At 36.2% G+C, this 15732-nt stretch overlaps 1 protein-coding gene and 1 pseudogene across 1 annotated transcript in view; one reads left to right on the forward strand and one right to left on the reverse strand.

Moving 5' to 3' along the window:
• The window catches only part of LOC149236056 (Thioredoxin superfamily protein), a 30574-nt gene extending 25466 nt beyond the window's left edge, over nt 1-5108 (forward strand). The window contains exons 4-5 of the mRNA XM_089372305.1: nt 2173-2226; nt 4824-5108. Coding sequence (XP_089228431.1) covers nt 2173-2226; nt 4824-4940 — 171 coding nt within the window. The 3' untranslated portion in view covers nt 4941-5108. The remainder of the gene's footprint in view (nt 1-2172; nt 2227-4823) is intronic.
• A 927-nt stretch (nt 5109-6035) lies between these two features.
• Nucleotides 6036-6629, reverse strand: LOC149236057 (sm-like protein LSM8 pseudogene; annotated as a pseudogene).
• Between the last annotated feature and the right edge of the window lie 9103 nt (nt 6630-15732).

Raw genomic sequence — 15732 nt, forward strand, 5'->3', positions numbered from 1 at the left:
GGCTTTGCATTAGGCTGCTAGATTTTGCAGTAACATGGCCCTATACTGGATGTTTTCTGCAGTGTAGCTATGAAAGCAATGGATTGGTCTGGTAGCCTAGCAGGATTTTTCATGCAAGCAGGTTGCAGTGTGCTTGAGTGGGCCTGAAAATATCATATTGAGTATGAAACTCACCCTGCCCTGGTAAGAGTGTCAATTACTTTGGTTAAATAAAACCCGCTTCATTTCTGATAGCCTTGAGTTTTGTAGCATATAACTGGTAATTGGCAATAGCACCTCTCTTTTTCTATTTGTTCGATTAGGATAATCACATCATATTCTTAACTATTCCATTGACCTCCTTTGGAAAAAATGTAATCATTAATGCATTGAGAAGAGGGTTTCTTGAATCTTCTTGCTCATTTTGCAAAATTTTCATAACTCCCTCGACATTCAATTCACTTGATACTGCCACCTGTTAGCATCAATGAGACTGGTGAGACAGTAAAAAGCCTATTCTCATGGTGTGAAGGTATGTGTATTGGTGAGCTCGTTGAGACTAATATCACAGATTCTTGATGAGATCAATGCCATGAGTTAATGGCCAGAGTAACAGGTGAAGTCTCAAATTATGGTAAGGGGGAATTCCTTTGATTATGCAAAACCATGAGTTATGAGATTGTGACCAGCCTGTTGTTTTGTTTGCCATATGTCTTGGCTATTGTATCATTATGACATTGTTGGGGCAAGCTTTGTGGCTATTTAATCATCATGACATTGTTTTTTCCCTATGTGGTTCACGGTCCTCGGATATCAGTGACCGTTACATCCATAGCATATTTGTACCAGGCAGATCTACCTGAAAGGATCACTTCCTGCTGGCTCAACTACAGAGCCTAACCCTGAGAGTGTCAAGAGAATTGAACCCGTGACGTCTCAATAGCAGAGCTGCTTTAATGACTGGGACTCAACCAACTGAGTTAACCCTCGGAGCTATCATCATGACATTGTTGGGACAAGCTTGGTGAGAGGTTCAATTGATAGCTTTGGGTTTAAAGTTTTTCATCGTCAAAGTATCATACTGCCTTAGCTAGGGTGGGAAATTTGACACTCCTTATTCTAACCACAAACAAGTAATATGGTTTGACTTGCTTATGTCAAACTTATTGTGTACATTAAGGTTGAATGTTTCTAACCACAAAGAAGTACTATGGTTTGAACTTTGACTTGCTTATGTCAAAATTATTGTGTACGTTAAGGTTTAATGTATTGCTACCTATTGTGTGATTGCATTAGCTGTATGATGGACTTTGTGGTTGTATTGCTATGTAGTGAATAAATACTGAGTGAGAATGCTTATTTTACTGAACTTGTGGAAAATTATGTCTCTGTTATATGCGATCAGAATTTGCAGCGGTTACCCTTACGAATTACTATTTGAGATGTAACTGGTGGTATAACTTAGGAGACTGGATATTATCCCATTGGTTACCGACATTTCAAGGTGCAGGTTTGAGGTGTCTGTCTTGTCAGAGCTGAATTTTACGGGCAGTGTGTGTGCATATGACCCCACCCAGTGACGGGTCAGGGTAACTGACATTAATAATAAAAAGTGAGATAATGTAGTATTCACTAGTGAGGAGTCAATGATGTTTGGTTAGGAGGCAGTTCTTGACAACTACTGGCCAGGTTATCCGTTAATGGTTGTCAACATCTTCTACTTGGGTGGAAGGAAGACTCAATGCATTTGACAGCTGCAAGGGTTGATACTCAGTTATAGCCTGTCCATATGAGAGTGTCTGTAATCTGTCGGATGTGATGGGTGATGCTAATGAAGATGCATGCCAAAACATCTTCTCTTTTTATGGTTTTCTGAGAATGTCCTAGTTGAGTATGTAATGGTAGGGAGTCAGCGCATCTCTTTGCAGATCTTTCTATTAACCTCTGAGTGTGTAACTATTGGAGGAGACAGTTTAGAAGTACAATACTTTCAAATATGGATTTATTCACTTGTTGAATTTTCCACAAGTTACGGTATCTGCAATGTGTGAATAGTAAACTAGAATGCTTTTGAGTTTGAATTTGTCAATACCATTTGTTTTAGATCACGATCTAAAGAAAATGATTATTTTTATAATGTTATAGACTGCAAACTCAGACTCTCTTTGGATGTTCAATGTTTGGATTACGCAGGTCATGGATGAATATGAGGAGCAGTCAGAAGTGGCTGAACGCTTAAAAATCAAGGTAATTTTGTCTGTGATGTAAATTTGCGGGGTCTTAGTAGTGACTTGATATCCAGAATCATTTATTTTTCTTAGAACTATTGGTTTCTTTCAAGTTTCCTTCTTGTAATCAGGGTTGATGAATATTTCTCTGGTTCTCGTTGCTTATCTTTCAGCGTACATTTTAATAGCTTCTCAATTGAAATGAGTTTTAAATAGTACAAACCTGTCTCATCCATTAAGATTGTACGCTGGCTGTTATTCTTAAAACTGAAGAAATTTTCCACTGATGTTGTCTAAAGCTGTTTGATAACTTTTATTTAGAAGTATAGGTAGCAATTCCACCCTTAGCTGACATAGACTTTAATAGTCACTCTGGATTCTTGAGATGGTAATTTTCTTGCTTTGCAGTCTACTGTTTCTATTCTTTAACACTTTAGCTTGACCGCTTCCATTCTCATGTATTTTAAAAAATATTAGCCACGGTATTCATGAATATCATCCATTTCTAGAACATTGTGTCAATTTATGCAGTTGAGTGTTTGTGCCTTTTTAACGAACATATGATTATTCTTTAGTTGCATATTGCTACCAACTTTGAGCCTAAAGGTTGCTAGTACATGCTTCTTTTGCCTCTTTTAGCTTGAAATAAATATCCTGAAATTTGAAATTCGTAAGTGCCAAAGCTTAAGAGCTTCCTGGTTTAAACAATTGCAAAACATGATAACACCTTTAGAACCAGAATTAAAACTATTCGAAATAGCTTTTAATGGTTTAAATGGCTCATTTCGGCAAGATAGACCTAAACCAGCTAGAAAGTGCCCACATATTTACCAAAAACAGCCTATAAAGGCCATCCATAACGTGTTATAACATCATAGAAGTTTTAGATTGTTTCTCAAATAAAGAAGTATGTTTCTTTTCCACGAAGCATATCCTAGGTGTATCATTCCTATTAAACAGAGCTATTTGATCAAGGGTTTGGCATTATTAGCTTTATATCTAAGGAGTTTACTGTTTCTGCTTAAACCATTTTAGTAGGGATGAGATCAAATCAGCTAAGATGCCTGACAATAAGGGTAATGCATTGATCCATTTCTAGCCTCAGAATAATTTTCGAAGTTTTGAATTCTCTTTTTGGTACTGCCTTCTTTCTCTTTTTCTGATGACCATATCTAACATCATTATTTATGTTCTTCCTGGTCTTGATTCTCTTTAGTCAAAGGCATCCCGTTTTTAAACTTATTCATACCTAATTATGGGGTAATTTCTTGATCTTTGCCTCTCCTTCTGGGAAAAACCGCCAACTTAATTAGAGTTACAGTGGCAAGTATCTACGATTTTCTGATATGAAAAAGATCATCTTTCTCCACCAAATGACATGGGGCACTTTTCTTTCATAACTATTTTTTTGGTAATTTCTGATCTTTGCCTGGCCTTCTGGGGAAATTGCCTTCTTACTTATGGTGGAAGTATTAATGATCTTCTGATATATCATATGACAAAGATTGTGTTTCTCCACCAAATGACATCGGCCGCTTTTCTTTCACTTTGTCAACTTTCAGTTTAAGTCTTTAAGATAATGTTCTATGAAAAAGGACAGCACTGGTCTGGATATACTGGTGTTGCTATTGCTAGTTAATTGCAATATGTAACCTATATCAGCAAAATTTGTTCAAATCAAAGAGACAAGCATTCACGCATTCCAATGTTGTGCAACTTCCAGAAGTTGCGGAAGTTATGCTCCTTTCTTCAACCGTTGGCAAAATTTTAAAGGATAAAGATAATTTAAAATTTTAGGGATTGCATACACATTCGATAGACAATTGAAGTGGAGAGAATATAGGAGCAAAAGTATAAAGATAGTGTTAAAATTTAGCGATTGCACAATGCATACACATCCAATGAACAATGAAAGTGGAGAGAATATAAGATATTATATGTTGTTAATGATGCTGCACCACCATTACATCTCTCTGGCCCATATATCATTTTACAATACATATAGCATCCCTAAGAGATTACAGTGATTTAATTACTTAATTGTTACATTTGCCTTGGATGATGTGTAGTTGGGAGCATGGTTTGTTCTCCCATCCACCCAGGTTCAATTCCAAGGAGCATGTTTGGTCCATTGTGATAAAGTTTGAAGAGTAGGTGCCTCCACCACGTGACGTCTTTGATATACTTTTAGTGTTATAGTGACAGCCAGAAGATTTGATTCTGTGCATAGCCCAGATGACTCCAAATTGTTACCAATTCACCATGGTTTAAAAAAATAAAGTAAAAAATAAAAAATATAAATATAATATCAATAGGAAGGAGGATGAATCCTGAAGGTTTGTCAGAATCCCTGTTTATCTTGGTAGAGTTGTGCAGGCATCAAAATTTGCTGGCTAACATGTTGCAGTTAGTTTCTTATCTTTGTTTGTTCTACTGTCACCCTCCTTATCTGTGAGATACATTTGACAAATAGCGTGTGCGTTTGTGTCTACATGATGAAGAACTGGATTTCTGAGAACAGTTTTCACGTTGTTATTTCTGAGAAAGGTCATGTATCTCCTCAGCAATTTTAAATAATACCGTGCAAAGGTGTAATGGCATTCTATGTTGATGCAGGTAGTGCCACTCTTTCACTTTTACAAGGATGGAAAATTGGTGGATGCATTTCCTACCAGAGATAAGAATAAACTCATTGCAGCTATTTGTAAACATATCTCAAAGAGTGTTGAATAGAAAAAAATCTGATGTATATATTTCTTGTAATAATTATTTTTGAGTTTGGTGTGTTTTTTATTTATCCTATTAATTATTTCCTCAATTAAGGGATGTAGATGAATATGATCTGTTTATAAATGTCCATTTAAATCATTATATGATAAAAGCTGCCAATTTTAAAATTAATTTATGCAAGGGAATATGAAATGTTTTTATACATTATTGAAACCTTTCTTTGTTTTTGGCATACAGTTTGCGTGCTGCAAGGTCCATTTAGCTTATTTCATTATATGTTTGCTGCCTAAGTAACATTCATGCTTTATCCAATGCCCTTTTGCATATCAGAGGAAGTTTCATAAGTTATATCCTCCTTCATGTGTGATATTTGTTTCTAGTTATTACAGTTGCTTGCTAATGCCATTAATTGGCATTCAGTTAAAACGTACATCTCACTGAAACTGTGGTGCAGATGAGCAACTCCGTGTTCATTGAAATCATTAAATTTCCAACTCCTAAATCTGGATCAGTCCATAACAACGATTAGAAAATTTAGAGTCGATCTACTGATGAAAATGGAATAATTGTGAGGAGAGTGTTAATGTGGAACAAGACAGGTCAATTGTGAGAGAAAACTAGTCTTCTAGCATTGAAGGTCTATAAGGTGGTTTCAAACACTGCCGTTTGTAATGATATATGAAATACTGCTGTGAAGGACTTTTGATGATGAAGTTTTGTATCGAGATGTTGACACCTAATCCTTGTGATTGGGTGAATTATTGTAAATAAATAATTGAGAAATGTGAACAGTCATTGGGAGATGAACTGAACAGTCTCTCCCTCATGTATATAACAGACCTACCTAATTGAATGAATATACGAATCAGTTATTTGTTTTGTGGAGTCACTGCTTGGCCTGACATGGTATCAGAGCCAGCTTCTTTTTAGCTCTTGTTCTTTGTAACTCCCTCCTGCATAGTCTGCTCATATTCTGCCCATGTTCTGCAGGCTGACATGTTTGTCATATCCCTGCGAAATCTCAGTCATTGTTTAATAATTTCGTTGTGTGTGAGTTCCATTTTGCTATGCGTTATACGCATGGATTCGTTGTGAGTCTCAACCCAAGCCTGTGCCTGCCTGTTCTTCTGAATACATTAATCGCTCTCTGGCTGTCCTGACATGGTCTGACTGTTCAGTTCTCTGACTGTCATAAACGTTTCAAAAAGGGCGTTATTGCACCTGCGCCTCCATTGCATGAATTGCTTCACCTGATTATGCTACGCCTCCATTGATTATACTCTGCGGATTCCCACATCTCACCTGCGCCTCCATTTGTTTTCTGTAGCGACCGTTAACCAAAAGCCTACTCCACCGAGCAAGTCATCCTTTTGTTTGTCTCAGGCCGCCGGGATCATTCTTTTATCTTAGTACTCGCGTGCCTTACCTGAGCTGCGAGAGTCCGTGATTTGAATCAAGGTCTTCATCCAACTCACCAACTACACTAATGTTATCTCCCCTGATGATGTACAAGCCCAAGACAAGTTGCTCAACTCCTGTCCTGGTGGAATAGACCCGCTCATGAGATTCATCCATAATGAGATTGGTGGCCTGATCATATCCCTTCAATATACCCACTATGTTACGGCCATCGTTGGTAATGACGGATATTGTTTCATCGACTAAATCCTCCAAGCCTGAGATAATAGACATGGCGGAATGCGTATAAGAAGTAGCGCACAATAATATTGATTTGGAAATACGACGACAAGAGAAGCTGAACAGATTTAAGCAACGAAAGAGAAAAAAAAAACGAAGCCTGTTCGGATTAAACTCCACGCCGGCTAAATACACAACGAGATTACCATAGGAGAGTCCGTGATTTGAAGGCTTCAGAGGTCTGCAGCTCGAATCCATTTTGTGCCGTTCTGCTTTGGCGGTTATCAGGCGCTCATTGGTATTCTTTTGATTTCACTGAGAAGAACTTTGGTGTATGCGCTCTGCGGTTTTATTTTTTGAGAACGAGGTCTCGGTTCGCCAGAGAAGAGTCCACAACAACCGCATAGTCACAAGTTATGTGGAGTCCAGCAAGGTGTTGAAGAAGGTGAATAGTATCAATACGCAATTTTTTTTTAAATCATTTGAATGGTATAGTTACAGCATGCTGCGTTGTATAGTTAAAGCATTGAAGTGATATGTAATATATAAATATATTACATTTTAAAACATTGAAGTGATATATCAATGAAATGCTGGATGCTTTTATCAAACATTGGAGGGATTTGAAGAAAATAAGTTTGGAGAAAATATAGTGCATAAAGTTGTAGTGTAAGGAAGAGATTTCAAATCTTTTTGCCCTTTTGAGTACAATTTCACTGTATATCAGCAGAAGTATTTTTTCTATCAGAAGAAGTATTTTTTTACAGAATGCATTCAATCATCTCTATGGTAGGAATAGTTCTCATTGGCAAGGAGAACTATCCTGAATGGTCTCGGATGATAAAACACACCCTCATCTTCAATGAGTTGTGGAAAGGAGTGTGTGTCGGAGAAGGAGACAATGACCCAGTACAGCCTCCCTCAGACAAAGAGCTCGTCATTTGGGAAAACAAGAACAACAAAGCATATGCATTAATCGCAACATCTGTAAATGAAGAGGTGAGTCGTCATATTTCATCATATTCAACTGCCTTTGAAGCTTTACAAAAACTGAAAGAACTCTATGACTCACATTCTGCACTTGAAGTTGTTCAACTCATGATTAAACTCTTCACTCTTGAACTGAAAAATAATGATCCTCTTGCTCTTGCATCTGAAGTAAAGTCTATAATGCATAATATCAAATCCACTAAGGTTGAGTTGGATATCCCTCTTATTGCTTTTCTCAAGGCACTCTATCCTATTTACTTCAATTATCTTGAATCTTTACAAGCAAATGGAAATCTTAAAGATATAACCTTTGACTCTCTTGTGAAAAAGTTTGCTGAAAGAGAAAAAGCCTTTGGAAAGAAGACAACCCCTGAATCTTCTGAAGAGACTGTGTGCCTTGCTCATAAAGAAAAACATCCTGCTCAACATTCTACAAGAGGAAGAGGTGGACGAAGAGGAAGAGGAAGATATTTCAGAGGCAGGGGGGGCAGACATTCTCAAGGAGAAAAGGCAGACTTACATTGCATTCGTTGCAAAAGAAATGGATCACATGATGCCTCTACATGCAAGCTACCATGGGACAAAATTGAGCAGAAAAGAAACAAATAGAAAAGTAAAACTGATGATACAGACAAAGGTAAAGCACCTGAATCCGCTCACTATATTGAGGCACAATGTAACATTGGAGTAAATGAAGATTTGTTTAATGTTTCACTTGCTTCTTCGAAAAATGATTGGTTGCTTGATTCAAGAGCAACCTGTCACATGACTCATAGAAAAGATTTTTTTGAAGATTTCACTGACAATGTTGATGGAGCAGTATACTTTGCAGATTAGTAAAAAATCAAGCCATCAGGGCTTGGCACAATCAGGCTTAAATTGCCTGGTCTTCCAGACTTTCTTCTGGATCATGTTCTATATCTCCCACAGCGCAAGAGAAACTTGCTGTCCTTGGTCCACATCCGCCAGCAAGGTCACTCCATTCATATGTTTGATGGCAAGCTTGAGGTAAGAAAAGCTTCTGACCACTCACTTGTCACGAGGGAATAGAAGAATAAAGGCTTCTCAAACTGCAAGGAACCTCTGCTCATGCACAACATTTCTCATATATTTCTCATCATGAAGAAGGTACACTTCCATCAAGTTTATTATGGCATGCTAGATTTGGACATTTAAACTATGACAGTCTCCGCTTATTGAAGAAAAATGGTGTTGCTGGTTTGTCTACAATTCCTAGGAAACATAAGCAATGTGATGCTTGCATTCTAGGAAAGCATAGCAAACAGTCTTTTCATGATTCACATTCAAGAGCACATAGGAAGCTTGAACTCATTCATTCAGATTTATGTGGTCCAATGCCTATTCCTTCTGCAAATGGAAATAAATATATCATGACATTTATTGATGATTACACCAGAATGTGTTGGGTTTATTTATTGAAGAACAAATCTGATGCCTTTCAAACATTCAAGAATTTTCATAAATGGATTGAAAATGATGCACAATCTCATATTGGGTCTATTCGCACTGATAATGGAAAAGAATATACATCAAATGAATTTGAAAACTATCTTCGCCAACATGGGATCAAACATCAAACAACTGTGCCTTATAATCCCCAACAGAATGGTGTAGCTGAAAGAATGAATAGAACAATCTTGAATATGGTACGATCCATGCTTTTCTTCAAAAATGTAAAGATAATGTTTTGGGCTGATGTTGTTCTATGTGCTGCATATATAAATAATAGATGTCCATCTAATGCTATAAGAAACAAGACTCCTTATGAATTATGGTATGGACATGTTCTTTCGGTAAAACATCTCAGGATCTTTGGTTCCACCTGTTATGCTTTGATACCAAAGGTACATAGAAACAAACTTGGTGCTAGAAGTCGTAAGTGTATCTTCCTGGGGTATTCAAACACCTCCAAAGCATACTGCCTCTATGATGAAGTAAATAAAAAGTTTGTTGTATCCAGAGATGTAATTTTTCTTGAATCATCCAAATCTGACAATGTTGTTGAGAGGCAACTTGATCGCTTGGATAGATTCGCAAAAACGAATTTAATCATTTCAAGAATTTGATAATCAGATTCCACATCTTGAAGGGGGGATTCCTATACTAGATCAACACGTGGAATCTTTTTCTGAAGAACAATCTCCCCTGCATGAAACTCCAACAACGGATGATGCTTTAAGTGATGTAATTGATAGAATTGGGAGACTCAATCTTGATTCAGTCCCAACTCAATCAACAGAGCAGCCTGGACCATCTCAGAAAGGTCCCCCAAAGTGGCTGACAAAGACACTTGAAAGTGTTCATCCTGATGAAATTGGAAAAACAGGAACCAGAAATTCAAACCGGCAAAATGGAGGTGATGTAGATGACTCTAATTCACCTGTTGATATGGATGTTTCTTATGATTGTGAATTGAACTTGTCTACAGATTTTGAACCAACTTCCTTCAAAGAAGCTGCTTCTCATAATGAATGGAAAGAAGCGATGCAAAAGGAGTATGATGCCCTCATAAAGAACGACACTTGGAAGCTGGTTGATCCTCCATTTGGAACCAAACCAATTGGCTGCAAGTGGGTCTACAAGAAAAATTACAACGCTGATGGCTCACTTGACAAGCACAAAGCTAGGCTTGTGGCAAAAGGTTTTGCACAGAAGGAAGGGGTCGACTATGAGGAAACTTTTGTCCCCACAGCAAAATTGGCCACCATCCAGACACTCTTTGCACTAGCAGCTCAGAACGGTTGGAAAGTCCATCAAATGGATGTAAAAACTGGCTTCTTGAATGGAGATCTAAAAGAGAATGTTTTTATGTTCCAGCCTGAAGGATTTGCTGTGAAATGACATGAACATAAAGTATGCAAACTTGTGAAGTCCTTGTATGGCCTCAAACAAGCACCACGAGCCTGGTATGAAAAACTAAATGAGCATCTTCTGAAACTCAACTTCAATCATTTTGATCTTGATGATGCAACTTTATTTCTCAGGAAAGTTGGCAAAACAGTTGTATATCTTGTGGTATATGTAGATGATCTTTTAATGGCAGGGAACAATGAAAGCTACATTGCATCCATAAAGAAGGAATTGGGGAAAAGTTTTGAAATGACTGATTTGGGTTATGTTCATTACTATCTTGGCATTGAAGTAACCCAACATCGAAAGTCCTCATTTCTTTCTCAAAAGAAATGCATTGGAGATCTGTTGAACAGGTTTGGTATGACAGAGTGCAATCCTTTTACTACTCCAATGAAACAAAACTTAAAGCTCACATTTATTGAAGGAAAATAATTTGAGGATGCAACAAAATATAGATAGCTTGTAGGAAGTCTCATCTACCTCACTACTACCAGACCAGACATTTCATTTGCTGTTGGAATCCTCTCCAGGTTTATGCAAAAGCCTTGTGAGGGACATTGGTCTGCTGCAAAAAGGGTTCTAAGGTACTTGAAGGGAACTCAAGACCTTGGAATCAAGTATACACAGGTGGACGACTTCAGCTTGATTGGATACTCTGATTCAGACTTCGATGGAGACAAAGAAACTGGGGTATCTACTTCAGGATATGCTATGAGTCTTGGATCAGGAGTTGTCTCCTGGAGATCATGCAAACAATCAGTTCCAACAGATTCCACAACAGAAGCAGAATACGTGGCAACAGCTGAAGCAACAAAAGAAATTGTGTGGCTCAGGAAAATTCTTGAAGATTTGCAGGTAAAACAAGTACAATCAACCCCACTCATGATTGACAATACCTCTGCAATAAAGTTGGCCAAGAACCCAAAGTTCCATGATCGAACCAAGCACATCAATACTAAATATCATTTGATTCGACATCATGTTGAGGCCAAAACAATCCATCTTCGTCATTGTTCCACAAATGAGCAAATTGTAGACATTTTCACCAAAGCGCTTGGAAGAGAAAAGCTTGAAAGATTTAGAACGATGCTTGGACTCACCAACATCCCTTCAGATTAAGGGGGGGAATGTTGACACCTAATCCTTGTGATTGGGTGAATTATTGTAAATAAATAATTGAGAAATGTGAATAGTCATCGCGAGATGAACTGAACAGTCTCTCCCTCATGTATATAACAGACCTACCTGATTGAATGAATATACGAATCAGTTATTTGTTTTGTGGAGTTACTGCCTGGCTTGACAGAGATATCATCAACAGCCAAGGATTCCCTAAGGAACTCAAAAGAGTACTCATCGATACCAACAGGTTGTAATGTTTCATTTTTCTTAGTTGGGTTAAGAGGATTGTTCGAATATGTATTGATGAATGGAAGTGGCTGTATTATATTGGTTTTTCCTCTTGCATGGTCTTGGCATATTTTCAATGTTATGAGACTACTTGTCTGAGGGGGTCTTTTGTGTCCAAAATTGTGGTGAGCTGTGGTGTTGGAAACATAAAAAGTGATTTGTTAGAGACAGATTTATTATCCATTGAAAAGGATTAAATTCTTTGAGTTATAAAATTTTAAATTATATAATTATCTGTCATGTATTAATTTCTTTCTATTAAAAAAAGTTGAGAAATTTGAAACATTGGATAGATTTGGGTTTAAAACAGATTTGAGTTAATTTGTTATTTAAATGAAATTCTTTCTATTAAAAAAAGTTGAGAAATTTGAAACATTGGATAGATTTGGGTTTAAAACAGATTTGAGTTAATTTGTTATTTAAATGATTTCATGTACATATATGTATACATAGTTTTTTTTTGGGTTATTGTCATAGATATATGTACATCCTTAATTTTTTTTGGTTTTTGTTTCAGAGCATTTTGCTACTCTCAATCCAATGAACTATGAATCCAATTAAAAAAAAACAATATTTTTCTAAAATTTTATTAATAACTTCTACTTTTCTTTTTATAAATTAAGTAATTTTTTGTTTTGTTTTGTAAATCCAATAAATTTCCATGACCAACTTCTTTTTATAAATTAAGTAATTTTTTTGTTTTGTTTTGTAAATCCAATAAATTTCCATGAACAACTTATAATTGAAAAATAAAACTTTGTTATTATTATTATTGTCATGTCATAAAATTAACACACATATATTTTAACTCAAACATAAATCTACTCTAAAGCTATTTTGTATTTTTTTTTTTCTAATTTTTTAATGTAACTATTTATTTATTATTATTATTACTTTTAAATATAACATTTTCTAATGCTCTGTGACAACATCTCTTGCATATTGGGTTGTAGAGTGCCTATTGGTTCAAAGAGGGTGTGTTATCTACACTTGCTTTTTCATTTGTTTTAACTTTGAATAATACTGAAGATATTTTACAAAATACACGTCAATGACATATATATTGTTAACCTTGCTTCCTAGACTGAGGTTACTGCTCGAGCTTTTTGATATCCTATCTATGGAAGTCATTACAAACCATTTTAGTTATAGGTTGTTCTTAGAATTTGCTTTAAAAAACTTACCGGGCCTATGAAATGAGCACCGAGGTAAGATGGCATGGAAGAATTTGCAAGTCACATGCAAAAGAGGTATTGATTATTGTGCTTTTGTTAGTGGTTGTTTTATTTTTGAAATGCAACTTATAATACATCAAATATGCACTTGTATATATAAGAATTACAATGAACATATGGAATAGGTAAATGAAGATCCTCGTCTTGTGAAAGATGGGAAGGCTACAATATGGGTTTGTCCTAAGGAGTGGGAAGTTTATGGATTTTCATAACACCAATTTTAGCTTTGATAGGAGATAACATCACAATCATTTTGAATTCTCCCAATAACTAGTGGGAATTATTTCCCTAAAAACATCATGTGCACTGCCTTTTCCAAAGGAGAACAATAGTAGAGAATGCCATCATGTGCCATAGCTCTTTGCCAAGCATTGCTTAAGAGGGGTGCTTTCTAGACAGGGCTGAGAGCAAGCACTATGTCTTGCTTGAAACTATTATTAGATTGTCTTAATAGTTGGACATCATCATAAAACATGCTCCACTATTCTTTTTAACATTGAACATAGAATGGATTGGAGATGCTTGCTTTATTGAGACTCTTTTTGACTACTAGAGCCTAATGGAGCACTAACCAACCCAACACTTATATTTAAATAATTCGAGGTCTTCTATAGGGTATGACATCTCTTTCGCCACAACCCCTCAAAGTCATCAATCACCAGTTTTCTGTTTTAAGTGCAATGTAATAGGGATCTTGAGTGTAGTTTATTGTAAACTCTATAGTGTCATAGTTGAAAGGAATGCCCATTACTCCATGCCAACCCCTCGAGTATGACTTTGAATATTGGAAAATAATTTGAAGTGACAATTATGTAAGGATTGGTTTGCTAGAGCAACTTACTGTGTGAGCAATGTCTAAATCTCTCCATGTGTCATTCCTTGTTCCAAAGATCTCCATAGTTGAAGAAACCTTTCTTGGCATGCCAAGTTTCCTTGTTGATGACGAAGGCCTAGATGGGCCTAGACGTGGAATCCTATCCATCTTTGCGTCCCTCAAATTCCTAATGAAGAAAAGTTGTAATTTATTTCCAATTTTTGATCTTGAGATTTTGAAGGTCTTAGCATTCCTAAGGTTGTCACATAGCGTAAATGGCCCCTTGATGCCTTGAATATGCTAGGTGGACATAACACAAGGCTTGACTAAAGCTTGCCACGGGGCCTCTTCAACCATTGTGGAGAAAACAAGGTATTCCAAATAGGACGAACCCTTGAAGCAATCACTCCACACAACTAGATCAAAGATATCTCATACTAGTAGTTTTGTGTGGTTAAAACTCTCTTAGAGGGAAATAGTCCACGACCCCAAACGACATGGCCACTTGAGACAATTTTATTAATGCAAAAGAATTTTTTTAGATAATAGAGTTTCTAATCATTGATTATCAACAATATGTTGAAAATATTATTGTTATTGAAGTCAAGGACAAGAGACACTGCATGTCCAAGATAAAGAGCAGAAAATGAAGATTATTAGAAATATTGTGTTTGGACTTTTGATGCCCAATTTGGACACACTACCTATGAAGGAGTTTTTACTCTAATTTCATATCTCAAATTGGAGCATATGATATATGGTTGGAAAACTTTATTCTGATATTTATCCAATGGTATATGGTACTGCTTCTAACTTCATAGGAATGCGGAGATATGAAATATTTTTTTGGGATGACCCAACCGAAGTACAAGTAGGTTGACCCAACCAATTTTACAAGTAAGCACCATAAGTAAATGTACAAACACTATAAATAAAGACACGAGTGCATTTGAACACAAATCCATTGAGGAAGAGATTTGAGGTCACAAGATGGATTTGTGGTCTCAAGATGAGCTGATGAAGAATTTATGGGGTGATTCTTGGAGTCTAAAGGTGGAAGCAAAATTTTGACTTATGGAGTGAACGAGTCATTTTGACATTTTCGCTATATATTTTATTTTGGAATGTTTCAAATAGTGACACTTGGAGGTGCTAGGGAGAAGATTATCATGTATCTGTCGTTAAAATTTTCAAATCTTGTCTTTGCTATAATTTCGGAAATATGCTCCAAGGAAGTTAGTCCTCTTAAATGCTCCTAAAATTTTCTTGGAATAGGTTAGCTTGGTATTTTTTCTATAAATTCTCTTTTGGAATGTTTTGGAACATGGAACTCAGAGGATATAGATAAATATCTTCATGTACACGTGCTTAAAATTTTAGAGCTTGGTTTGCTATAATTTCCAAGATATTCCCTGAGGAAGTTAAGGTCCCTATATGCTCATAAAATTTGCTTCAAATAGGTTAGCTTGGTATTTTCACTATATTTTTTTTTAATGATTCATAATCTGAAATTTGGAGGAGATAGAAAAGAGATCTCAAAGTACTTGTGGTAGAACTTTCAGACCTTGTTTTGTTATAATTTTAGTGATATGGTATGAGGAAGTTAGGTGTCTTGAATGCTCATAAAATCTACTTCAAACTTGTCATCTTGGTATTTTCGCTATATATCTATTTCTATGATGTGTAAAACTCTAAAATATGGAGGAGTCAGAGAAGAGACCTTAAGGTACCTACAATAGAACTTTTAGACCTTGTTTCACTATAATTTTGGTGATATGATTTGAGGAACTTAATATTCTTGAATGCTCCTAAAACGTGCTTTAAAGAGGTCAAC

The sequence above is a fragment of the Pinus tabuliformis genome, chromosome 8 (genome assembly GCF_031772625.1).
Source record: "Pinus tabuliformis cultivar Carrire ecotype Pingquan chromosome 8, CPIR1, whole genome shotgun sequence".
Classification (NCBI taxonomy): Eukaryota; Viridiplantae; Streptophyta; class Pinopsida; order Pinales; family Pinaceae; genus Pinus; species Pinus tabuliformis.